Raw genomic sequence first — 27,980 nt, forward strand, 5'->3', positions numbered from 1 at the left:
ATGTTCCGCCAAACGCTGCTGGGCCGGCTGCCGCCCCGAATGTTGCCCCTCGTGGCCGCAGCCCTCCTCGAAGGGAAGGAAAGGAAAGAAACTGGCCTCTATCACTGGCGGGTAATGTGGGCTGTGATGCGACGGGCAGCCTTTCCCAAGCAGAAGTCCGCGCACGGCCTTAAGGAATTGGCAGCCGCGTCAGTTCTTTCTTTCTTTCTTTCTTTCTTTCTTTCTTTCTTTCTTTCTTTCTTTCTTTCTTTCTTTCTTTCTTTCTTTCTTTCTTTCTTTCTTTCTTTCTTTCTTTCTTTCTTTCTTTCTTTCTTTCTTTCTTTCTTTCTTTCTTTCTTTCTTTCTTTCTTTCTTTCTTTCTTTCTTTCTTTCTTCCTTCCTTTCTTCCTTCCTTCTCTTCCTTTTTTCCTTTCTTTCTTTCCTTTCTTTCTTTCCTTTCTTTCTTTCCTTTCTTTCCTTTCTTTTCTTCCTCCCTCCCTCCCTCCCTCCCTCCCTTCCTTTCCTTCTTTCCTTCCTCTCCTTCCTTTCCTTCTTTCCTTCTTCTGCTTCCTTTCCTTCTTTCCTTCTTTCTTTCATTCCTTCCTTCTTTCCTCTCCTTCCTTTCCTTCTTTCTTTCTTCTCCTTCCTTTCCTTCTTTCCTTCCTTTCCTTCTTTCCTTCCTCCACCCCCCCCTCCTTCGCTTTTTTTTAAGTTGAAGGACGAGGAAAACCTGAGGTAACTTGAGAGAAAGGCAATAAGCCTTTAGGAGCAAGCAAAGGCTTTTTAAAAAAAAAACAAAAAAAAAAACCGGGAGTGTGGATCATAACGCAGCCGGTCTCGTTTTGGCTTCGCTCTTTGCGCGAACTCCCTTTTTACCTTTGCCGAAGGTTGAGCCTTGAAGAAATTGGGCTGATCCCACTCCCCATTTTAGGCGAGCGAGTTACGGGAACGCAGCCAGAGACTCTTCACTCAGAGGAGATCGGCTGCTTCTTTAGTTCCTCAGGTTTTAATTGTTTGCTTCTAAAGACGTTCTAAAGGTGTAATCTTTACATCTAAAGGTTACATCTTCAGAATTTAGAAATACTCCTGATGAATTACATCTGATACAAGTTGCATAATGACTGCTGTTGAAGTCAGCATGTCCCAACCTGACTTTGACTCTTCTACAGCCTCCACTTGTTCATAATTTACAGCCCGTGTATTTTGAATATTTCCTTACATGTCCCGCACAGTTTTTGTTAGATAAATTGGGCAGCTTCATAATCCTTCATAATTCACAATGTTCAGTACAAATTTCCTTTTTTAAAATGCTGACTTCAATGAAAGCTACTACTAGCCAATAGTTTTTAAGGCAGATTCCATCATAAGTTGCTGCTGGCCTGCCAGTTTGGCCAGTATCACTGCCATTCTTCTCAGTGGATGGCTGGGAAAGGGGCCCCTGGTGTATTTGTTATTCCCAATGAAGGGAATGAAATTGAGACATGAAGTGGGGGTAAGGAGGCTTATCTTTTTTCAGATCTCTCCCAGGAACGTGTTACATTTCCATCTACCGTATCTGGTAGTGTTCAGTATTATTTCGATAAAATGATTGAGTAATCATAACTTTCATTGTAACTAAACAGTATATAAATGGCAAAGTATCCCTTAGGTTAAGATTGACTTTCAATGATTGTATGAATGGAAATATCCTTAAAGTTTTCTTAACAGCAATATAGGAGTGGTTTGCCATTGACTTTTTCAATGTTCCTGTCTAGCTTCAAAGTCTCCCATCCTGATATCAGTGTGGTCCAACTATACTTATTTTTATGAGGGTGGAAGAGATTACTTAAATTTGGAAGGATTTCTACCTGCTTAAGCAAATTCTTGAAAGAAGTAAAATACTTCTTACTTACTGACAGGAAAGTAAATTATGAATGCATGGCCATGAATAAATCCAAGCAATGTTCATGACTATTGCAATATGCCATATAAATGTCCTTGCCTGAGAATTTAAATAAGTGGATTTTAGAAACCCTTGAAGGATATGTACTCACTTGATCTATTTCTGTTCAGCATGTGTTTAAACTTTGGATGGTGTTAGGTAAAAATAGCAGGGGATTGATATTGGGAATCCATCCATGTGTGTTATTTTCTACAGAGAGGTCAGTAAGATAATTAAGGTTACCAGATATAGCAGCTCTTGCATGTTAATATTTGGACGAATTATTTTTGCAGCGTGAAAAGCACCCTTATTACAATCTCACTGTAAAAGTCCTCAGAGCCAGGAACATTAAAGGAACAGATTTATGTAAGTATCTGGAGACGTTTAGTTTCTCATTTGGATGCACCTTTATAATATATTTGATAGAAAACCAACTGTGATCAGGGATGGACAGTTCCTTAAATCAGTAGTCCTAGTCATAGCGAATAGTGAGGGATAAGAACGTTCCATGGATTTCACAGCTGTTGTGTGACCTCAGGAAAAGGCAAAGCTTTTTAAGAAGGATTAAGAGGTATACTATGTTTGCCGTCTGTGTGTGTGTCTGTGTGTCTGTGTCTTTGAATCAGTTTTTAATTTCCTGGCAATTGTCTGCAGTGGTCTTGGCAAAGTATTCAAAAGTGGTTCGCCACTGCCTACTTCCAAAGACTGAGAGAAAGTTAGTGGCCCAAGATCACACAGCTGGCTTTGTGGCTAAGGCAGGATTAGAACTCACAGTCTCCAAGTTTCTAGCTTGATGCCTTAACCACTACAACCAAACTGGCTCTCTGTTTATACAGTGTTCTGTGCGCCTTTGGCATTTAGTCATGCCAGCCACATGACCATGGAGACGTCTTCGGACAGCGCTGGCTCTTTGGCTTTGAAATGGAGATGAGCATCATCCCTAGAGTCAGGAATGACTAGCACATACGTGCGAGGGGAATCTTTACCTTTACCTTTTTATACCTGCTTTCTTTTGGCATATGATCTGAAGTGTAGTATAGGAATAGGGAAGCATTTGTAATCTGAGAATTGGTTGAACATGAAGCATGTTGGATACCATATACAGGAATAAGCATGGTTATTCTCCCCTAGACTTAGACTAGAACATGAATGTGGTGTAATCACCAAGAGTCAGCCTGGCTCAAAGCTATCTTTTATCTTTAACTTTCAAAAAGCTAGGTCATAACTCTTTCTTGTAGTCCTGTCCCTTATACAGAGAATTTCCCCCCCCCTAGTGATGATGAGGGGCTGGCTATGGTGTTCCTTTTCTTTTAGGATGTTCACACATTGTATTCTTTTTAAAAACTTTTTTTTTAAGCTATGCTTTTCCTGTAAAAATAATCTGATATTTAAATACTGCAAAAATGTACCTAAATACAGAATAAAGTGAACAGGTAAAAAGAGAAAAAAATGCAAATGTGCTTTATATAAGTTTGATTACTTAATTATGCCCTACTGATGCTCAGTATAAGCCATGGTGAATAAATAAGAAATAGAATTTTTTTTCCTGTAACAATAGAGTCACAGTATGAGACAGTACTTGTATTTGACTACTAAACATGAGAATTTCAAAGAATATATTTTAAACATTTAAGAAAATACTCAATTTTTCCATTCTACCAATTAAGAAGTTATTCACTGTGGCTTAGAATATACAGAAACCATAAAAAGAAGTTTAATACTAGTGAAAAGCAGTAGCAAAACAGGGACCTACAATTATAAGTGAATAAATAAAATTAATATAACCAATGCTTAATTAAGGAGAATGCCAGGGTTCCAAGTAACACCCCCAACAAAAGAAAACTCTGACGCTTGAAGTTCCTCAAAGTTCCAATTTATTAGAGATGTCATATTGGCACATTTGGGAAAACCCGAATCTAAAAATTTCCAGGTTTTCCCCACCTAAAGAAAAGTTCAAATCCTTGCCCAACACCCACAAGTCCATCACATGGTCCAATCAAACATCGTCCCAACTGGTGATGCCTCCCAGGTCCAGTCTTCCAAGTGCAGGGCAATTTGTCCTTGACTTTCTGAGAAAGGAATGTTATTATGACTATACAGCACCCTGGCTCCATACAATCCCCCCTCCCTGTTTCCCACAGTAGTAAACCTGGCAGGTCTGAAGGCCTAATGCAAAAGATGGCTTCCAGGCCTGACAGAGAATTATTTTCTATTATCAGTAGAATACAGCTGAAGAGGAAAACAAGATACTGTAATTGATTGGATTCAAAACTTTTGAAAGGTCCACTAGAAGTAAAAGAGAAGTAGAGTTCTCTCCTTTTCTAATTCCAGGAAAAGATAATCTTACAGGATTCCAAAACTAAGCTTTAGTCTAAATTGAACAAAATCCAGACAAGTGTTATATAGAAATTAATGAAAATTGAATCACCATCTACTTAAACATCATTCGCAAATAGAATGTGACTGCAAGTTATTTAACATGGGGATTTGAAGAGTTATCAGTTTTCAACTATCCTTTTAGGCTGGCCTGTACAAATTAGGAAGGACCAAATGTAAAGATAGATGACTTTCCTAATTTAACATTCCTGTCCATATCTGTCCTTTTCATTTAGTGTCCAAAGCTGACTGTTATGTGGAATTGCATCTGCCAACTGCATCACCTGTTATTTACCGAACTCAAGTTATTGACAACTCCAGTGATCCAGAATGGAATGAAACTTTTCAGTACAGGATACACGACGCAATCAAAGTAAAGGATTCCACTGTTGAAATGGAACAATAAGTAGAAGGGAAAAACTTATATTTATGGAAACCAAAAAAAGGCCTAACAGAAAATGATAGAATAGAAAATAGAACATATCGGTAGCCTCCAATACACTCCGCTGGCTTTGATCTCTTGTGACTTTTTCTCACATTCATTTTTCTGCTACAAAATTACTCTTGTTGCATGTCATGAGCCATTATAACTAAGTCAGATAGTCCTAATAGATCAGGGCTACTCTAAAAAGCAGAAGAAAGAATCAGAATCAGAATTTGGCGTATTTATCACAGCAAAAATAAATCCTGTGTTACCCACACTGTTTCACCATCTCTTATTGGCCTAATGATTTCAACTTTCATCTAAGTTCAAGTGCAAAACCACCTTACATAAGTGCAAAATCACCTAAACAAGGGAGAAGAATTTATAGCATATTGTGTCTTTTAGAAAAAAAATTAACAGAAAAGTTATTTAGGTTCACATTCTGATAGCATTATAGACTGTCATGATAGAATCAATTAACTTAAGACTTTAATTTTTGCTACAAACCAGAAAAAACAAAACATTTTGCAAAGGACGATTTGCCTAGTTCACCTTTTTAAACATATTGTACCCTATTGCAGATAATCAGCTTGCCATACATTTAACATAGGAAAGCTTGCCTACTTCTAAATATAACCTATAATGCAGAAATTAAAACAATTATGATTTGTTTTCTTATTTTTATCCACTCCTACTTATCAAATTCTGTACCTGTGGAGTGGGATGGCATATTAAAACATGTTCTATTAAAAAGCCCAAATCTATAACGGAGTATGTAAAACCTGTAATTTGTATATTTTTGAAACTCAACACATTTTATTTTTTTTCTCCCTGGAGCATCATACTGTCCTGTCCTTAATGCACAACATTATTTATCTACTTGTTACCTTTTGCCCCCTGTTTCTTTTCTTTTTTTTAGAACACTCTTGAACTGACTCTGTTTGATGAAGATGTTCTTATAAGTGATGAGCTTACTTCCGTCGTGTTTGATGTTACAGGGATTCAGGTCGGCCATTCACTGAAAAACACTTTCAAGCTAAAAGAGGTTAGGGTTTTTTTGGTTGCTCAGTGCATTAAAAAGTCAGGTTTAAACTTGATTTTGCTTCTGAATACTTAACATTGGCCATGACTAATGAATATTTTAATCATCACATTAGCTGTCTTCCTCCTGTTGCAGGGAGCAATTTATAGTTGAATAATATAATTTTTTAATGAATTTTGATGCTTGGAGGACCAAATGGGATCCCTCAATTTGGATGTTCATTTGCACTATTTGGAAATTGTGGGGCCCTGCCTACAATTTTCCCCCCTAAACTCTCTATTATTGGTAGCTTTTGGGTTGACTTAATTTTCAAGGAATGTAAAACTGGAAACAACATCTTCCTTACTATGTGAAGTTTATTTGCACTTTTTATTAACTTTGCAATTGATGTTGCATAATATATTTGGCAGACAAATGAAACTTCTGCTAGAATTTTTTTACTGAAACCTTATTTTATCAAATTTATTTTAATGTTTGGATCAGAGCAGCCTATGAAAATTATGCAAATATATTCAGAATTATATCTAGTTCTTTAGTCTAATGTATTATTGTTGTTGTTGTTGTTGTTGTTGTTGTTGTTGTTGTTGTTAATCTTTGGTGAGATCACAGCCTTTGAGGCTGGTTAATAGCTCAGCAGCTCAAGTCCTAACCAAGGGCCTAGGAACTGTTAAGGTATCGTCGGAGGATGTAAGCTGTTCCGAGTAGGGTGGTTTTTTTGTAGAGTCAAAATGTTCAAGTCCAGTAAATTTAGAATTTCTAAATAGCGAGGTAGCCCTTTGGGTATTGCTATCCATGTTTTGCTGGCTCAGACTGATAGTAAGCTTCCATAATAGAGGTGTTTTCTTCCCTAGTCCAGATTTTTCGCTTTTTGGGTTTTTCTTCCAGTAGCTTGTCAGCTCCATGCCCTGGTTGCCTAGCAGAGGGAGCTGAGCCCTGTAACTCATTTTGCGTAGAATGCCCAGGAGCCATAGCATCCAACGGAACCCTTGTTAATCTGGGCGACGGTTCAGCAGGCATAAATTTCATTTTTTTCGTATTCACCATGTTTGAATGGGTTGTGGAGCAAATTTTGTCTGGCCCTTCACCTAAGGGTTGCACCTGTTCAGCATAGCCCTTAGGATCACTAGAGTACACAAGCCCCTCCACCACGACAAGGTAGAGCTCCTCGGAGGGGTTGTTGTTGTTGTTGTTATTGTTGTTGTTGTTGTTATTATTATTATTATTATTATTATTATTATTATTATTATTATTATTTACTTTAGTCATTAAACATGAAACTCAGTCAACTGAACATTCAAAAATGCATCACAAATACCATTGACTGGTGCTAATGGTTGATACAGGTTGCTGCCAGCATCCTAGGTATCAACCAAGTACCTTCTTAAAATATACAATGTTCCAAGTAGCACAATTTTTTGCAGTTCCACTGGTGTTATTGCAGGAAGCTGCAATTTCTTGATGTGTTTTGTAAAATTCTTGGACATGATACGAAGTGCCCCGATAACAATGGGTATCACTGTTACATGTTTCATCCATAATATCATCATCATCATCATCATCATCATCATTATTTAGTATATTAATATAATATCTATTTATCTCCAGGATAAGGAAGAATTGGATGTAGAATTTTTTATGGAAAAAAGGTAAGGACTGTTGTATTTTCTAGTCATGCAGTCTAGGGTTCTAAATTGGGAAGTGCTCTAATAAATTCATTTATGCCTTGCATCTAAAATATTAATAGGACTAATTAATTTTGAGGTTTTTCAAGTCTCCTGTAGTTCCCCTCCTCCCTGAAAGGTGTTTAAGCACACAATCTTTATAAAATAGAATTGTGAAGTGATGCCACACTTGTAAACGGAAAGGCAGATGTGTTACTTTATTGGATAGGAACAGTTTCTGTGCAGAAGAAGTTCCTGATATCAAACCAAAGTACCTTGTTGAAATAAATTTGCTTTATTTTGATCTTTGCCAAAACAAATTGGTGAAGCAAATCCTGACTGATCTGTACAGGCTTAATTAAAAAAAAAAAATCAGTGTTTGCCAAAGTAAAACAATAGGACACAAATGCTTATTAACAATACCTTGATGTTGCCTGTGCAGATAAAACTTTGTGAAAAGGATGAAAAAAAAATTACAGTTCTTTCTTCTTCAGAAGCAAAAATAAGCAGGATCTTAATTGCTTGTAAATGGCATAGGATTGCTATTGAGACTTGTGAGTCTCTCCCCACCCCATGTTATTTTTTCTGGAGGATAAATAAATAGATGATTGATCCATTCATAGAAAATAATCTTAAGGTTTCACTTCTGCTGATCCTCAATATGCAGTATTTGCATTTTTTTTAAAAAAAAATGTTAATGGCAAAACATCTGTAGGAAATTAAAGACTAGAATTTTGGACTACAGTGTCTCTCATGTATCCTGGCTGGAACTTAATGGAGTTATCATTCATGGGAAACAACTCTCATAATCTTAAACAGTGGTGGGATTCAATCTTTTTTTACTACTGGTTCTGTAGGCGTGGCATGGCTTGGTGGGCAGGGGAAGGATACTGTAAAATCTCCATTTCCTCCCCACTCCAGGGGAAGGATACTGCAAAATCCCCATTTCCTCCAGATCAGCTGGGATTTGGGAGGCAGAGAATAGATAGGGCAGGGCCAGCCAGAGGTGGTATTTACCGGTTCTCCAAACTACTCAAAATTTCCACTACCGGTTCTCCAGAACTGGTCAGAACCTGCTGAATACCACCTCTGATATAAATTAAAGAGCTAAAAAGTAACAGAATAATTCATGTAAAATATTTTCTTGCTGTTCATGGTAATACTTTTATATTCATAGTTCTGATCCTCCTGGTGAAATTATCACAAACGGGGTCCTGGTGGTAAGTCTCTAATAAATTGGAGTAGTGTCTACTTTATAATTATCATTTATTGTGGCATTATAAAGTTAGGGCTTGTAGTCTTGACAGTAGAGTATTTCTCAAATTCAAAGCATTCTTCATCTGCTGCAGCTATTAAAATCTTTTGTCAAGCACTCTGAAATGTATAAAACTCATAGTAAGAGTATTTATTGTCATCAACAAAGGAAAACCTGTAATTTTAATAAAGCATAACAGAATAGTAAATTGATTACAAAAATCCTCTCCAGTTCTTTTATATCTCCACATAACCTCTTCTAGATTGATTTGTCTGTTCTGTAAAACATCTGTGCTAATTTTTTTAAAAAAACCTTTGGGGCATGATTTATTTGAATAGTCAGTTCTCTTAGAATGGCATCCTCATTAAGCTTCTCAACAGACTCAACTGCCACAAAACATAAGATGAAAACCATTGCTCTATAAATGAATTTTCCAAGTAACTGAATTATATTTCATACAGACACAGAGGTAAATATCCTTTTCTCTGAAGTGAATGTTATTTTAGTAGGCTTTTTCCAAATGCAAAACTTTGCATTGTGTTACCTGTGCCTGATAGCTATTTTTTTTTGAAGTGCAAAAAACATGAGAACAGTAAACATTATTTCCAGTGACCTTTAAATATAATTAATTAGCTAGCCAATGGAAAAACACACTTACTTTACATTCCCAAACATGACAATTCAAACTATTTTTTCTGCATTAATTATTCTAGAACTTAATCGAATGGAGATCCAGTTTCCAAAACCAATATTCATTCCTAATTATTTCTTTCCACATAGGCTTATCCTTGCCTTTACTTGCAAGGGAGAATTAACAATGATCAAAATACAAAGATGAGAGAACAAGGTAGCTCTGTTTTGTTATATTTTTTTCTTTCCTCATAATTTTCTGATAAATAATTCATTACTCTGCTTGTATCTAGGAACTCAGTGAATTAATACAGGTGCAGGACTTTAAATGAAGGGAAATTCAAGTGTGGTGATTCTAAAAAAGAACAGTGGAATCAGATCAAATGAAGTATAATTTTATTGGTTACGTGGAGTTTTCTCAGACTAAAAGAAAGCAGAGATGTGAATGAATGAAAATTAGAAGTATGTGTAAGAAAGAGAAAACAACTTGTGCTCAGTTAGTTTTGAGGATATGTGAAATTTTCTTTTGAATCAAAGTTATGTTTGTTTCAATGGGCTTCTTCTGTTTATATGTATGATGTAACTGGGCGAGTCTGGATGAATTTCTTCCCTAAAATTTCCATCATGTTGCTTCTCCCCCAATCTGTAAGATAGAGATGATTTTATTTTTCTATTTTACTTTGCATGGATGTGTGGTCTTCTTTGAGAATTTATTTTCCTTTCCAATTGATGTATTCCCTCCGGTCCACCATTTAGGAATTAATGAAATGCTATATAAACATGGAAGAGAGATGTTAATCCATTTATTTGAGAGAAAACCTTAAAATTTACAAGTGTGATTCTATTTTTTCTTGATTATAATATTCTTAGACAGAAAAGTTAGTTAACAGAATTAGCTTCTAGCTTTAATTGAATTTAAATGATATTTCTTTATTTCAAACACAATGAACATTTTAATTCATAAGTTGTCAGTTATGTATTTTATGAATTAATGTTCTGTATAATGTAACAGAATGCCTCAGGAAGCCTTTCTCAATCTTTTTATCCTGAAGGAATATTATTTGAAATAATATTCAGGTTGCAGGGAACCCTGAATAGAAATTGCAAAAAAAAAAAAATGAATACTTCATAATACAATTTACTTCTTAACCTACTGTAGAATGTAAAAAATATTTTACAATTAGAAGAACAGCAAAGTGGCAGGCCAGCAGCCAAGTTGTGTCTTGTAAAAATTCCCAATGTTGTGAGTGCTAACATTGCACAGTATGTAAAGTTTAAAAAATGGGTTTTTTTCAGCAATTACAGTCTCATAAAACTCCTAGCCACCTCTTGTTGAATCCCAGCTGAAAATGCTGCCTCAAGTAATAGCACACCTATTCCACTTTTAGTGGAAACATTTAAACCAAACCGAGATGTGTCAGGGATGCATATTAATTAATGTAGACATAGGGCAGAATGTTTGACTAAATGATCTCCAAAGTCATTTTCCACTCATACATCTATGATTCTATGATCAACTAAGCAGAGATTAAGATCAGTTATACAATATACAATAACAGTGTGCCGTTTTGCTCTTCCTTCTTTGGATTCCCTCCTGTTTATAGTCTATCCTTGTGGTGGAATATAGTCTGGATTCTCAGACTGGAGAGAGGGATTGCATTTAGATTGAGAGAGTTTGGTTGAGAGAAAGAGGGCAAGATATCTCCTCCCTAAATGTTTTTAGAGTATATCTTTAATGATGCAAGTAGTTGCTTTAGTTTGGCAAGATTTATGTCTATATATGGGGGACAATAAAGAAAACTACTCAAAAGAAATGTTGCATGTCTTTCTTGTTTTTGGAGTCTGACAATCCTGTTCCCCCCTCAATTCTAAATTTTTACTGTCATTTTAGAAAGCAGTCAGTTCAGGCTTTCACTTCCTGGATCTTATGAGAAACGGTTAAGTGAGCCATGCAAGCCAAACTCCGATCAGTCCTGTGGGATCCCACTTGTCTTTCACATAGGCAAACAGATGTGCTCAGAATTGAGTGTGGAGCTGGAAAGAACTATTACAGTCCTTCAGGTGAGGAACAGACTGCACATTCAGTTTTTAGGATGCTTACAAATATGCTTTCCATATGAAATATGCTGTCTCTGTTTTCAGGATGGAGTGAGTCCTGAATTGGAAGAACACAGTACTGTTCTTGGATCAGGGACTATTCCACTGAATTTTCTACCTCTGGGAAAGGAAGTTGATATAACTGTACCACTTGGAAAGGTAACATTTTTTCTATTATAATATATTTCATAGATTCCACCACCTGGACAGCAATTCATTCATTTATCCATTTATCAAATTTATGTGACTTCGTTCCTTAACCAATATATTCTGGATGGTGAACAGGAAAAAAGACACAGTGAACAGACAAAATCAATAAAAAGCTTATTATTTTTTTTAAAAAAAATATCTAACATCATAAAGCACACATAAGTCTATTGGTCCCAGCTCCTGGGGAAAAGCTAGGTCAACAAAACCTTTTGTAAAATTAATTACTGAATCAGTGAGGTTTCCCCCCACCCCCTTGTAACCTCTTTCAGAATCTCTTGTCTTTCCTTTTAGGGACTAAGTGTGGATCTAAAAGTGAAAACTGAAGAAATGTGAGTGAATCCTTCTTTGCAGATGGGTGCTGGCTTGTATTTACAAACTTTCCTTGGACATTTCTTTGACTTCATTTTCAATTTTTTTGGGGGGGAATTACAGCTGTAAAGCAAAGAAAAGTTGCTAGGAGCCAAGCAACCTTTACATTTAAATTATTATTATTAAAATATATATGCATTTGTATTTAACTGAACACTAAAGATTTTGCAACAAAATTTCCCAATGTCACTTCTTTGCTTGTCAGGTAGATTTTTTGATAGATCAATAGATAGATCAATAGACAAATATTTATTTATTTATTTATTTATTTATTTATTTATTTATTTATTTATTAGTTCGATTTATATGCCGCCCTTTTCCAGAGACTCAGGGCGGCTTACAATGCATTAAGCAATAGCCTTCATAATTTTGTATATACCTGCTTAGTAGGGCTTTCGGCCCCCCCAAGCGGTGTTCTTTTTTATACAAAGTCAGCTTATTGCCCCCACAATCCGGGTCCTCATTTTACCTACCTCGAAAGGATGGAAGGCTGAGTCAACCTTGAGCCTGGTGAGATTTGAACTTGCAGTAATTGCAGGCAGCTGGCAGCTAAATGCTACTTAACAGCACTTTAGTCCACTGCGCCACCAAGGCGCTTTCTCCCTCTTTTCATTCTCTCTCTTTCTGATGTCCCATGTATATGCTTTTCACTTTGTTTTTTTCTGCTTTTTGAACATAGTCATGATTTAGTTTTAGGATTTTTAAACAAGACCTTTGGGCTTTTTGGCTTCTGATAATCCACAAAGTGGGATTTCCCATTTTGTTACTTACATGTATTTTTGCTGCTTAAGAATCTTATCCAAAATGAAATCTTATTTCTAATAGTTTTGTTCATGATTCAGTCCTGTGGTGAAATCCAAATTTTTTTACTACCCGTTCTGTGGGCCTGGCTTGGTGGGCGTGGTGTGGCTTGGTGGGTGTGGCAGGGGAAGGATACTACAAAATCTCCATTCCCTCCCCACTCCAGGGGAAGGATATTGCAAAATCTCCATTCCCACCCCACTCTGGGACCAGCCAGAGGTAGTATTTGCCGGTTCTCCGAACTACTCAAACCTTCCGCTACCAGTTTTCCGAACTGCTCAAAATTTCGGCTACCGGTTCTCCAGAACCTGTCAGAACCTGCTGGATTTCACCCCTGATTCAGTCCCAAATAATTAAAGTTAGAATGATACACTGTAACACATTGCAATAGTTACTGTTAACTTGGAGTATTTGTTGTTGTTCTTTTATTAATAAACTAAAAAAGTTAATATGATTTCATTTGGTCTGACACAATAGAGGATTGGAGTGTATAAAGTCAGACTATTGCTTGATTCAGTTCACTATTGTATATCAGCTGGATTTAGGAACAGGGATCTTTATTTATAACTTTCCCATTTCCTGAATTGAGAAATAATTGAGAGATCTTTCTCCAGTGTTACTGCATGGAGTATAAAACTCTTAAAATAGACATTCTCATTTCATTGCCTCTTTTTACCACTACTCTCTAAACTAGCACCAAGGATCTTGATGTCCGTCTTGGTTTTGATCTTTGTAAAGAAGAGCGAGAATTTTTGGAAAAAAGAAAGAAAATCGTATCTAAGGGACTAAACAGCATACTCAAATTGGGAGAGGACCTCAGTAACAATGAGGTATGTCACTTAATCAGAATTAGTGAAATATGTATACTGATTTATTATTAGATACAGTTTAAGTGAGACACTAGCTCTCAAAAATACTACCTTTCGTAAAAATTCTTCAAAGATCTATCATACTATATTAATAAGAGGTGTCTTCATTGAGTTTTATATAATAATTTGAGCTTTCTCCCCTCTCCTTTTTTCTTAAGGTACCTGTTGTAGCAGTCCTGGGATCTGGGGGAGGGGTAAGAGCACTGTCATCATTTTATGGAAGTTTGCTTGGTCTTCAGCAGCTAAATCTTCTGGATTCTATTACATATCTTTCTGGAATTTCTGGTTCTACATGGTATGTATCTATGGTAGGTATTTCTTATATTGAAACTATAATAACAATATATTGTTTTGATCTTTGGAGCATTTGCTAAAATCATGTTTCAACCTACTGCTTGAACAAGTACATAATTAGCCCAAAACTTAGATTCTTACAATAATAATATTCCTTTTCTTGTCTGACTATTGTTGAGATATGCTCTTTTGGACTGCACAATTCTGTGCCTTTATATGCACCATCTGCCTCTCCTTGGGTGTGGAAAAGTTATTAATTTTCTTTGTTTTTATGTTTGTAACCCTTCGTCTTATTTATAGGGGTATGGGTAAGGCGTTTTAAATTGGGGAGCCATTTTAGATTTAATTCTGTTTTAAACGTATTTTAATTGTTTATATTGTATGTTTTTAATTTTGGCTGTTCACCGCCCCGAGTCCTTCGGGAGAGGGGGCGGTATAAAAATCTAATAAATAATATGAGATCTTTTGAAAAAGCAGATTTTTCAAAATTTGGTTATCTTCCAATGATTCTCCTATATTTATTTTCTCATTTTGGAGGCCAATGGTATGACAGATAATATGGTGCCCATATTTATCATGTCAGATGGCATGACTGGGACAGCCCATAAATGGTATGAATCAGGGATGGGGAATTAATTTTCCCAAAGGGCCACATGAGAATCTGTGACTGATTTGGAGGACTGCTGCTCTGCCCCACCCACACCCTCTGGTGCTGCTGCCCTGCTGCTGCTGTCACCTCTTACATATTTTGTATGTTATGAATATATCACAAATATAATATAAGTTATGAATATAGAGGGCTGGTAATACAACCATAATTAGCCTTTTCATGAACTCACTGAAAAAGTTGCTGGAATGTGTGTTCTCCTGATAAAGAAAGATACTGAGTGTGTGTATGAATGATTTATTGTTGGTGATACCAGGTAGAACATCAGTAGGCATAGGAATATAGTGGATTGCACTTTTCATGGAGTCATGGAACAGGGAGTAAGAATGTGAAGTTCCTGACAAGACAGGGGCAATATGTACCATGCACATGGATTCAGAGTAAACAAGCTGAGTATAAAGAGAAAACTGGAATAAACTCAGACCCCTGAAGTTCGAGATGACTCTTGTTGGAGCAGGGGACGCTCTGAGTCTGCTTCTCAGCCTACTCTAAGACAGTCTGATCACCTGTATTGAGAGTGTATGTGAGTATTGAGTGTGAATGTGTAGCCTAGTTGGGCAACAATACTTAACATCAAGTTGAGTAGCCTTGTTGAACACAGTAACCTGAATAGCCTTGTGGAGCCTTCTTGGAACTGTTGAAAAACATCCTCTATCTCCAGTCCACAACAAAATCTTCAACAAGAAGGCTCCACAGCCATTTGAACTACTCAGGTGACCCCGACAACACAAATAGGCCTCCAGGTGGCCTCAACAATGCTCTAAAGAATGCAAATGACCAGTTGTCTGCAAGGAGTATAAATCCTTCCATTCCCCACCATCCAGTCAGAGCTGAAGAAGTTTCCTGGATGAGAAGTGAAATGTCTTCAAAGAAAAAACAGAAAGTCCAGTTGCCTCTTGAAAAAGCACCTTTGGGACAATAAGACATGGGGATTTTTTCCCCTTCTTATGAGAAATTTTGGACTTGGGAAACAGGTTTTCAGTTACACTTAAATCATTTTCCTGCACTGTTTCAGAATGTACCCATCTAATACTAAAGATCCAAATAAAAACAACAACAACAAAAATCACCCCTTAATGTCAATCAGACCTGGCATGTCTGTATATAGTATGTTTGTATAGTAAAAATGGAGTCACAGATATTTTTCAGAAGCTCAGTGGTAAACAAAGCAAATATAGGTATACCAACAAAAAGTTAAAATAGTTGCCTGGATTAATTTTATTTCCTCTTAAGAATCTTAGGAGTAGCCTTTCAGCTTGGACATTACTCTTCAGGAGTTTTTGTTTTTTTAAAAGGCATTTGTATCCCTCCAGGATTTCTATTTTTATCTATTGAATAGCTAAGCTCAATGTTGTTGTATTGAATTTGTCATCAAAATTTTTGTAGGTGTTTATCAGTATTGTATCAGGACCACGAATGGTCACAGAAAGATCTCAAGCATCCAATCAGCAATGCCCAGGATAAAATATCCAGCAGTAAAGTAGCAGCTTTTTCCTCAGAGCATATGAAGTACTATTTCCAGGAACTGAATGCTATGGAAAATGCTGGGCGGAAGGTATCTTTCACCGATCTGTGGGGCCTTATTATTGAGTACTTCCTGCAACAGAAGGTGAGACTTATAAATTTGGAATCTTTATTATTTACCTTCTTAGAAGCCTTAGTGTTTTAAATTCCTTCAGATTTGTTCCTGCTTGAACCATACTAATACTCTTTTCTCCTTGAAATCCTAAAACAAACAGAGAATCTAGTAATTGCTTATTTTAAAAACACTAATCTCAAGTATCAGTCCAATTCTGAGTTGAATGTTTAGATGATTGAAGGCAGGATATAGAACATGAATAGGGGGGGAAAAACAGCTTTTGCCTTGGACTGTGTTTCTTTTTTTGAGGCAAGACTTTGTCTCTACATGCCCAAAAAGGATAGAACAAGACAGATGGAACAAGGCTTCCTCTTTGAGCACTGCCTGTTGAAAAGCTGAAGATTTTCATTAAACACATTTTGCTGCTTTACTTATAAATGTAGAGAATATTGCAAAGCCATTGCTAACTCTCCAGATACTTTTTCTATCTAAAGCAGTGGTTCCCAACCTTCCTAATGCTGTGACCCTTTAATACAGTTCCTCATGTTGTGGTGACCCCCAACAATAAAATTATTCCTAAAACCATTGAAAATATGTGTTTTCCGATGGTCTTAGGCGACCCCTGTGAAAGGGTCATTTGACCCCCAAAGGGGTCCTGACCCACAGGTTGAGAATTACTGATCTAAAGGAATATTAATAGAGAACTGTGGCTTTCTATCTAAATCCAAACAAGTGCTCACCATTAGTTGAGAAGAGTCCTGTGCAGAGGCACTATTATGAGCAATAAATCACTTTAATTGGATCTTCATGCCTGGACCTGATCTTTTATGCCTGACAATAGCCATCTAATCAGTAGGAACATATTGGGTGTAACTTGTTCTCTTATTGAGAACGTAGGTGTCTAATATGTATGCATAAGGCATGAGCTCTAACTTCACTGCAAAAATGATATATCATGTGATTCATTTCTTTTGTTTAGGAAGACCAGTCAAAATTGTCTGATCAGCAGGAAGCGGTGAAATATGGGCAGAATCCCTACCCAATCTACGCAGCTGTAAATGTGAGGCCCAATGTTCGTGGTGATGACTTTGCAGGTATAATAAGGCAGGTGTATTTCTTTCTTATAAAATCTGGGGCAGATTTTATCTTCTAGGACAGAGCTGTCAAACGCACGGCCCGTGGGCCCGATGCGTCATGCGTTGGCCACTCCCATGCCCGGTTTAGCGAAGGGGGAAAAAGTCACGATATGTCATGTGACGCTGCTATGACGACATGAGTTTGACACCCCTGTTCTAGGATGTCTTTAGAATTAGCAGTTTTGTAGCAGTTGCACAATATTGCAAAGGGGCCTTGCTGTATAATTTTTATTTTTGGCTTGAATGGGAACATGATGATTTTGCTTAATGTTTTCAGTATGCTGGTGTTTTTCTTTTTAGAATGGTGTGAGTTCACACCATATGAAGTTGGATTCCGCAAATATGGTGCTTTTATTCGAACAGAAGATTTTGATAGTGAGTTTTTCATGGGACGGCTGATTAAGAAGCATCCTGAGCCCAGGATCTGCTATTTGCAGGGTACGTATTTCAGAGTTTACTAATCCAAAGGCAAATATATTCATAAAGCTTTCTTATAAAGCTTTACTTCTGGCTCAGAGGAGTTTTATTGAATAATTTTTTCCAGGATTAGATCAAACTTCAAATTGAAAAAAAAATCTTTCCAGATCATATTGTCAATGATACAGATTTACTTGCTATTAAACTTATTTTATTATGGGCATTATAACAAAAAATCCTCTGACAATATAGTCTTATCTGCATATCTGATGATATTATACTGTATGTTGATCTTTTATAGGTGGGTGAATTCATAATTCTTTTTGAGAGTTGGCAGGAAGTGTCTCTCTTAGCTCTAAAATTGAAAGATTAACGTTCTCTGAGGCTTAGCCTTAGAAATACTTGTCAATATATCTAGCATATCCTTGACCAATTGACATTCTGTATCCCTTCTTCGTTTATCCCTAAATGATATTTTTTAGTTCTGAGCTAGGTTCATACACAGCATTAAGTCATGATGTGGTTTATTTTATTTCATCTTATAAATAAGCCATAGTTAAAATAAACTATGGGTTATATAGTGTGTGGAAACATGATATTAAAATCTGAAGGCTGAACTCATTCTAACTATAGCCTCTGAATACTTTTAGCACTTCACCAGCTATTATAAATGATTCTTCATCATCCTGCTAAATTTAAACAAACTGGAAATTATTTTTCACATTTCCACATTGTTTTATAACAGCACAATAGCCACATGTTTCTAAAGGCCAGAATAGCAAATAGATGCTATGTTTGAGAATAAAAACAATTTCTTTGAAGCAGAAGTTTCATCTCAAGCACTAGTGAAACTTGCACAAAGTATTTCTTATTTGATTTTAAAACTGTCCTTTATTAAAGAAAATAAAATCCAATATGTGAAGCTGATGAGAGTTGTAATTCCAACATTTGGAGAATGAAATTGAGGAAGGGTTATAAAATTATACAGCTGTCAGAGGTAAATCTCAGATTGAAACAAATTTTTATATCACTTTTTTAAAGCTTGAATGTTTCACTGTTAATAATAATAGCTACTGGCAGACTTTTTGCTATCTCTTAATTGAAATAATACAGCATATTTTAGACAGAAAGTGTAATCTGTATTTATTTTTGAAGTGTAAACATGGTACACTAATATACATAATCTTTTAAAGTAACCAAGCAGCTAGTTACATCCAGTGTCAGCCATTAAAAGTATCTTTACAGTCAATTACTGAAAGCACAATGTATTATAATCTTTTTGTTAGTTTATCTCTGTTCCTTTGAAATAACCTTGCATGCTAACTCTTGAAGCTACAGAAGGACATAGGATACATTAAATCAAAGTCTAGTTCACAGCACCACTTACAACATGCCTAGGTTCAAACACTGTTTTGTGTACTCTACAGGGATGTGGGGAAGTGCCTTTGCTGCTAGTTTGGACGATGTCTGTCTGAAGGTAGTTGGCTCAGGATTCAGCTTTCTGGAAACATTGGGAGATGTAGTCAAAGTAATTGGTAAATAAGGTCAATTTACATACTAATTAATACTGTAATGCTAGATTTTATTTTTTGGTGTGTGAACTTTTTCATAACTATGACTTATGTTACATGGGCTTATGTGAATGATCCAAGCAGAGTGGAGGCATATACCTATGAAATAGCTAGCCCTTCCTTTCTGTCAAGTAATCCAAATGGAACTTGCTCCCACCTAAGCAGTTCTGGGCTTATGATTTTGAGAAGAACAGAACTGCTGCTCTAAATAATTGCTCCCATGTTTGTTTTCTAACAATTGTTTGTTTATTTCTTATCCCACCTTTATTATTTTTATAAATAATTCAACATAATAATAACTCAAGAACATACCTAATACTCCTTCCTTCTCCTATTTACCTCACAACAATAACCCTATGAGGTGAGTTGGGTTGAGCTACATTGACTGGCCCAAAGTTACCCAGCTGGTTTTCATGCCTAAGGCAGGACTATTGAGGAATTCTCCTGAATTCTAGCCTGATGGCTTAATCACTAGGTGAAACTGTTAATTTTGTTTCTCTTTATTTAATATAATTCTTGAAAAACGGCTCCTCCTTCTACCCTTTTACCTCTAAATCCCCACCCCCACCCATGCTACCCAATACACAGCTGAAAGCTGACATATTCATTATTTATTCTTCACTATTTCTGAGGAGAACTTTTCTTTCTTGAATTTTGGGGTTATAATTTTGGGTCATGTTTTTCTCCCATTTTACCTCTCAGAGGACTTTTACTCCTTTTTTTTTTTTTTTTTACAATTGGTCAAAGTGTGTATGTGTGTTGGGGGGAATGTTTAAAATTTGGTTCCAACTCTTAAGCTGCTTGGGGAAAGGTATTGCCTACCTAAACCCAGAAATTGCTGATCCCTGCTTATGTGGATGACAATGGCAATAACAATAGCACTTAGCTTCACAGTATTTTCAGCCCTCTCTAAGCAGTTTATAGAATCAGCCTATTGCCCCCAACAATCTGGGTTCCCCATTTTACCAATCTTGGAAGGATGGAAGACTGAGTCAATCTTGAGCCGGTCAGGATCAAACCCAGAAATTGCCGATCCCTACTTATGTGGATGATGCAGCTAAAATCCAGTTGTTGCAGTCCCTCATAAAAATCCTCATATTAGTTCAGTATATATGTTGCTTTTCTATCAGCTTTCTCAGTACTACGAGGAATGTATCTTATTCAACAATAAGAATATATTGTTTTTTGTAACAATAAATACACGTGTTAATAATAAATTAATACATTTTAGTAAGATATTCAATAATATGGATTTTATATCCCAGAGTAGCCTTTAGCTTTGATTCTTCTTAGAATCAGATCTAAGCTTAGTGGATCTGCTAAACTTTCAAGTCCAGATGAGATCAGAAAATGATTTGCTCACCAAAATCAGTATAAAGGACCAAAAAATGAACCTAGTGTTCATAATAGTTGAAATACTTGATTAATTATTAATCTCTCATAGGGTAGATGCAATAAGTAGATTTGAACTGTTTAACCATATTTGGTATTGTCCGTGATTGCAGATGACAGTCGACGATCTCATTTCCGGGATCCTATGAGGTTGAAGACACGTCTGGTTATACCAGGTGGACCCTTACTACAGATTTTCCAGGACTTCTTCAAGTCTCGTGTAACTGCTGGTGAAACATTTAATTTCATGCAAGGTTTATACCTCCACAGAGATTATATCAGTCTCAAAAAGTTTGTTATCTCAAAAGGTAATTTTGGAAGCCTCCATAGATTTGTGGTGTAAAAATTATGTTTTGGGTATATTTGTGAATAAATGGGAGGAAGAGAGCAATCTGAATAACACAAGGTTTTCAAATTAAATATGTAATACATGCACATTAGGCAAATCATCTTATTAATGAGATAATTAGATATAAAATTTAGCCAGTTACGCCATCCGAATATAAATAACTTTCATTCAGTTCCAAAATATTTTAGATTACATAGAAAGTTGTAGTTTTTGTCCCATTTCATTGATAAGACTGAAGTATATTGCTTTTTCTCCACTCCAGAAACACACTTAGATGCTTTTCCTAACATGTTGACTCCAATGGAAGACAATCTTTACTTAGTAGACGGTGGTTTTTCTATCAATTCTCCCTTTCCATTGCTAATTCAGCCAGAAAGAGATGTTGACGTGATTTTCTCATTTAATTATTCTTGGGAAGCACCATTTGAGGTAAGATACACAAGTACAAAGGGAATTTTTCTTTGCTCTGGTCTCTCTGTGAAATTTCCATCCATACCAAGGTGTTTCATCTCAAGGTCCAGCTTCCTTCAAGTTACTAATTTTACTTTATATGTATGTTAAGTTGTGTTAAAGTTAGTACATGTAGCCCTCGACTTACAACAGTCATTTAATGATTGTTCAAAGTTACAACGGCACTGAAAAAAGTGACTTATGACCATTTTTCACAGTTATGACCTCTCCAGCATCCTCATGATCATGTGATAAAAATTCAGATGCTTGGCAACTAGTTCATATTTATGACTGTTGCTGTATCCCAAGGTCATGTGATCACCTTTTGCAACCTTCTGACAAGCAGAGTCAACGGGGAAGCCAGATTCACTTAACAACCAAGTTACTAGCTTATCAACAGTGATTCATTTAACAATTGAGGCAAGAAAGGTTGTAAAATGGGCAAAATTCACAGCAAAACTCTCATTTAACAACAGAAATTTTAAGCTCAGTTGTGGTCATGTCAAGGACTATGTGTGTATGTGTGTGTATATATATATTTTTCTCTCAGCCAGGTTTTTTCCTACGTAAATCAAGATCTTTATACAGCCATAGTTCAGTGAAATCCCTAGTTTCTAGGCTTTATCAGACATCAAACCAGCATTTTGCTGTCTATTGGGAGACTAAATATATATATTTATTTATTGGATTTGTATGCCGCCCTTCTCCCGAAGGACTCAGGTTAAAAGACAAATTAAATCAGAATATCCAATAAATAAGGTTAAACGTGGGAATACAAATTAAAATTCAAGATTTAAGAATTTAAAAAGCTACAAAATCAGTTTAGAATCAACCCAGGCCCGCCCGTTGGAAGTGTGTGTGTGTGTGTGTGTGTGTAGGTCTTTGGTTATTCGGGTTTTCTCCCACGTAAAATTGGAGGTGTCTTGGCAACGTTTCAATGAAGTCAAAACACCTCCAATTTTACGCGGGAGAAAACCCGAATAACCAAAGACCTACATACAAACACCCGCGAAAACCTCAGAAAACACACACACACACACACACACACACACACACACACACAGATAGATAGATAGATATATATATATAGATATATAGATATAGATATAGATATAGATATAGATATATAGATATAAACTTTTTGAGTTGCACTTATTTTTTCAAAAAAATCTTAATTGAACACCGCAAGAAAAATATATAAATAGGAAAAAAAAATGCTATTTATAAGAGAAAAGAGTAGCATTAGGTGAATAAATCCAAGATATAAGGGTATTTTTCAGTATTTCATGGAGTGATTAAAAGTATATTATACTGGAGGGAAAGGATGAGTATTTTTATTGTTTTAAAAACCTGAAAATTACTATTAAACTGTAATCATAATACAAGTATCAGGAATAGTGGATGATAAATTACGTCCATTGTACTAATTTAATTTTTTAATAATAATATTTATAATATACTTTTAATTAATTTTCTAAATTAAGGAGTCTCATAAAACCAAGATATTAAGACTTCTAGAGAGCAACCCAAATTTTGAATGTGGTAGAAATCCATCTATTAAATGGCTTCCAACTTAAATTAAATTCTGTTAAGATCCAGAGGTGTTCAAGACATTGAAGTCTAGTTTCACAATTTAGCCATTCTTCCTGCCTAGTAAGATGCATAAAGTATCTTTGTAGCACTGGACATGTACATAGCTGGTTCAGTATACTTTGTAGGAATATATGGTTTAATGAAACTTATTAAGAACATTGCAGATTTTAAAAAGACTTTAATAATTATTTAAAAACCGCATGACTACAGATCTTGGAGTTAACTGAAAAATACTGTAGAGAACGAGACATCCCTTTTCCACAAATAATTTTTAATAAAGAAGATGAAGAAAGTCCTAAGGAATGTTACCTGTTTATGGATGCTGAGAACCCAAAGGCTCCCATCGTCCTTCACTTCCCACTGGTTAATGATACATTCCGTAAATACAAAATGCCAGGTATGAAATTTTTAAATTTTTAATGTATCTTTGCACTTTGATATGGCCCAAGGGCTAATCAATAAAATTGATGTAATGTAATGTAATGTATCTTGCTGTAAATTATAGCAGAACGTTGGTTTGGTTGAATATTTTGACATTGATTTTGTCATAAATTTGTTGTACAAAACTTCAAAAGCTCTCTGTTTGGATGAAGAAATAAACTGGGTATCATCACAGTATTCTTTTATAAAGTTGCAAATTTGCAAATCAAATCCAAGTAGAAGATTATTCTTATGTAATAAGACTAATTTTACAAACACACACAAATGTGTGTTATTAAATCTTATTAAATCTTTTTTTTTAATTTGATTTATATGCCGCCCTTCTCCGGAGATTCAGGGCGGCTTACAATGCGTTAAGCAATAGCCTTCATACTTTTGTATATTTTATACAAAGTCAGTTTATTGCCCCCACAATCTGGGTCCTCATTTTACCTACCTTAGAAAGGATGGAAGGCTGAGTCAACCTTGAGCCTGGTGAGATTTGAACTTGCAGTAATTGCAGGCAGCTGATGTTAATATGTATGTATGTATGTATGTATGTATGTATGTATGTATGTAGGTCTTTGGTTATTTGGGTTTTCTCCCGCGTAAAATTGGAAGTGTCTTGGCGATGTTTCGATGAAGTCTCATTCGTCATCTTCAGGCTGGTGTTTTCGGTTTCGTGCTTCTAGGAGTGATGTGTGATCACAGCTGTTTTTTCCTTTTAACCGCCACTGGGGGTGTGAACTGATTGGGTGGGAGCTTGGCTGTGTTCTGATTAGGTGGAGGTGTGCTCTGATTGGTTGGGGGTTTGGCTGTGCTCTGATTGGATGGGGGTTGGCTGTGCTTGGGTTAGTCTGAGTTGCAGGGGGATTTGAGCTGGTGAGCTGCGTTGCTGTTGTTTGGCTTCGCATTCGTGGTCATGCCACATCTTCCTGGTGGGTGTCAGTTTGCTTCATGTATGGATTGGAGGGGTTTAAAGTGGCTAATGATGCAGCTGTGGTCTGGCTTCTGGTTTCTGGTCGTGCCTCATCGGTGTGGGTTTGCTTTTTGCGTGGATGTGTGGTGGTGACATCCTGTGTGGTTTTCGTGAGTGTGGGTCTGGTGTCATTCTTTGTGTTAGGGACTCGTTTGTCAATGAGGGCGGGTTTCCAAATGGCTGGTAGGCGGGAGGTATCATCTCGTTTATTCATGCTGTGTGGGCATTTTTCTATCTCGATGGCTTCTCTGATTATTCTGTTGTTAAAGTGTTCAGTTTTGGCGATAGTTCTGGTCTTTTTAAAGTCAATATCATGTCCTGTGGCTTTAAGGTGTTGGACCAGGGAAGAAGTTGGTTCCTCTTTTCTGACTGAGTTCTTGTGTTCTTCAATGCGTGGATTTATTCTTCTGTTGGTTTGTCCGATGTATGTGGTGGGGCAGGCGGTGCATGAGATTTCATATATTCTTTGATTTTCTAACTCAATTTTGTCTTTGGGGTTTCTTAGGATGGTGGATATTTTTTGGTTTGTGCAGAATGCTGTCTTGATGTTGTGTTTGTGGAGGATCTTGCTGATTCTGTCTGTGGTGCCTTTTATGTATGGGAGGAGGGCTTTGCCATTTTCTTGTTCTCTTGGATTTTAGTGGGGGTTTCTTTTTGGATTAGGTTGGTGATCTTATCTCTTTGGAATCCGTTGGATGTTAGTATATTAGTGAGAGTGTGTAGTTCGGTTTTTAGGTGTTGTTCGTCAGCTAAGCGTTTTGTTCTGGAGATGAGTGTCTTGGCTACGGAATTGATCTGTGCTGAGTGGTGGTGTGAGAGTGCGTGCAGATAGCAGTTTGTGTGTGTTTTCTTCTGGTAGATGGTGTGTCCTAGGGAGCCATTGGATTTCTTGTAGACTAAGACATCCAGGAAGGGAAGTTGGTTATTAGCTTCTGTTTCCATGGTGAACTGTATTTTGGGGTGTAGGCTATTGAGGTGTGTGAGGAAGTTGTCCAGTTTTTCTTTCCCGTGTGGCCAGATTATGAAGGTGTCGTCTATGTATCTGAGCCAGAGTTTGAGTTTGTGATCAGAGTTTTCTAGAGCTTGGGTTTCAAAGTGTTCCATGTAGAGGTTTGCAATGACAGGTGAGAGGGGTGATCCCATGGGTGCTCCTTCTATTTGTTTGTATTTTTGTCCATTATAGATGAAGTATGTGTTGGATAGGCAGTGGTTGGTCAGATCTAGGATGTGCTTGTGGGGGTTATATTTGTTTTGGATAGCTGTCAAGGCTTCTTTGATTGGCACTTGGGTGAAGAGGGATATGACATCGAAGCTCACGAGTAGGTCGCTGGGCTGTAAGTTTTGTTTCTTTATGATCTCTATGAACTGGAATGAGTTTTTTACGTGTGAGGTGATGGATTCTGCATAGGGCTGTAGTTGTTTGGCGAGAAATTTGGCTAGGTTTTGTAGAGGTGAACCTATGGAGCTGACTATGGGTCTAAGTGGGGTTCCTTCTTTGTGTATCTTGGGGAGACCATAGAGCTTAGGGCATCTGGATGATTTCTCTCTGGGAATGATTCTTTGCTGGATCTCTTCGCTGATGGGGGAGGCTTTTATTTTGGATCTAGTGGTTTTTTCCAGGTAGGTGGTGGGATCTGTGTTTAGGGGTTTGTATGTGGAGTCTTGGAATAGGTTAGTTAATTTGGTTTGGTAGTCAGATGTGTTCACCTCTACAAAACCTAGCCAAATTTCTCGCCAAACAACTACAGCGAAAACATCAGAATACATATATATATATATATATAAATAAGGCTCTCATAACAATCCCCTATATGTTGATTATGGATTTAATATTTCAGCTGTTAATTAATGAGATGGTATATCATATAGCCATGATGGCGAACCTATGGCGTATCAGTGGGCACGCGAGCTCAGCTCTGCCAGCTGATTTTCGGGTCTTCTGGGCCCATCAGAAGTAGGGAAACGGGCTGTTTTCAGCCTCCGGAGAACCTCCAGGGGGATGGGGAAGGCCGTTTTCGCCCTCCCCAGACTCCTAGAGAGGCCCTGGAGCCAGGTGAGAAAGAAAAATGGGCCTACTGGGCCATTGCGTGCCAGGAGTGCGGGGAGTGGGGGGGGTTTGTGCGCACGGGGTTGGGGCGCATAGAATTATGGGTGTGGCCACACACGCATGCAACCCTCCCCCGTTCCCCCCTCCTCGCACCTGATAGCAAAAAGGTTAGCCATCACTGTCATATAGTCATGCTGGCCACATGATCATGAAAGTGTCTTTGGATGATGCTGGTTCCCTCCGCTATGAATCAGAGATGAGCACCGCTTCATTGTGTTGGACACAACAGAAGAGGGAAACTTTTACCTTTTTTAGTTAATTAATGAGATGTTGCAAAGCAAAGCAACATCTTCCAATCTTTGATGTTCAATTGATATTGGAGTGTAGCCCCCATGATCCCATCTTCACTATGCTGATTGGAAATGAAAATGGTAGTTCAATATTTGGGGAATTGAGGTGATGAAAGGATGCTCTAAAAGTACCAGTATTTGCACGTTATAAAGAATCTATCCCATATATCTTTTAACATTGTGAACAAATTTGTTCTATAAAGCAGAACCACGTATGGGACATGGGGGAATTGCTTCCTTACAAATAATGATGTTAAAGAGATTTTTCACAGGGTTTTTTTTATAAACGAAATGTACTTGTACTGTGCTTTAATCAGGCACATCATTGTCTTGTTCCACTTGGATTAAACATGGTTGTGCATTGAATGATAGATCTAAGCACTGATAGTATCCCCGTCTCAGAGCAAAGCTAACATTTAATGCTCACAGAGTATATATTCTTCCCTCCATTATTTACAGGGATAGAACGTGAATCAGAAGAGGAAAAGACTTTTGCTGATTTTCAAATCGAAGGAAAAGATTCACCATACAGGACATTCAACTTTACCTACACATCTGATGAATTTGACAGACTAGTACAATTGAATTGCTATAATGTCCTCAACAACATGGATGCTATTTTGAAAGCGTTAAAACTGGGTTTAAGCAAACGAAAACAAAAAGCAGGACCTAAGTGCTTCTTTGAATACTTACTGTGAATGAATTTTAGTTCTTTATGGAAGATTGAAGAAGGCCTAACAAACTTTAAAAAATATCCTTTTATGGAAATTGCAGATTTATTTATTCCATTGGAATAAAGAGTGCTTTTATATATTGAAGAAAATCCAGAGACATATTATGTCAGCTGCAGTTAATTACTGGGTAGATGTACAAGTGAATTTGTTAACCATAGTTTGTTTAAAAATCTTCTAGAAGTTCATTTAAGATATTTTTTTACTCGTGTGATCTATGGAGTCTTGTTTTTTAATGAATTGGGAGTTAAACTCTAATGAAAAAGTTTCTGGTTTCCTGAGCTTCCCATGTTCAAAATATGAAGAAAACTAGGTGCTGAATTAAATTCATTTTTGATTTTATAAATGAAAAAGCTTCTTCCAAAAGTTAC

General features: G+C 36.7%; 1 protein-coding gene across 1 annotated transcript; it reads left to right on the plus strand.

Moving 5' to 3' along the window:
* Positions 1–27,576, plus strand: LOC139307935 (cytosolic phospholipase A2 zeta-like). The gene is made up of 20 exons (XM_070931295.1): positions 1–111; positions 2,194–2,266; positions 4,513–4,649; positions 5,620–5,745; positions 7,348–7,388; positions 8,581–8,623; positions 9,439–9,505; positions 11,180–11,349; positions 11,431–11,544; positions 11,887–11,924; positions 13,460–13,595; positions 13,793–13,929; positions 15,982–16,204; positions 17,154–17,268; positions 17,611–17,748; positions 19,155–19,262; positions 20,804–20,998; positions 21,302–21,468; positions 23,293–23,479; positions 27,338–27,576. The coding sequence occupies exons 1-20, from the start codon at positions 1–3 to the stop codon at positions 27,574–27,576; spliced, it is 2,565 nt and encodes an 854-aa protein (XP_070787396.1).
* Positions 27,577–27,980: the final 404 nt, after the last annotated feature.

Source organism: Pituophis catenifer, unplaced genomic scaffold (assembly GCF_029215685.1).
Source record: "Pituophis catenifer annectens isolate HBS135680 unplaced genomic scaffold, rPitCat1.0.hap2 SCAF_1, whole genome shotgun sequence".
Classification (NCBI taxonomy): Eukaryota; Metazoa; Chordata; class Lepidosauria; order Squamata; family Colubridae; genus Pituophis; species Pituophis catenifer.

Excerpts from the sequence above, each read along its gene's own strand:
- LOC139307935 (XM_070931295.1), top strand. The coding sequence starts at position 1 with ATGTTCCGCCAAACGCTGCTGGGCCGGCTGCCGCCCCGAATGTTGCCC. Across the intron at positions 13,930-15,981 it reads GGAATTTCTGGTTCTACATG|GTGTTTATCAGTATTGTATC; the intron begins GTATGTATCTAT and ends AAATTTTTGTAG. Across the intron at positions 17,749-19,154 it reads CAGGATCTGCTATTTGCAGG|GGATGTGGGGAAGTGCCTTT; the intron begins GTACGTATTTCA and ends TGTACTCTACAG.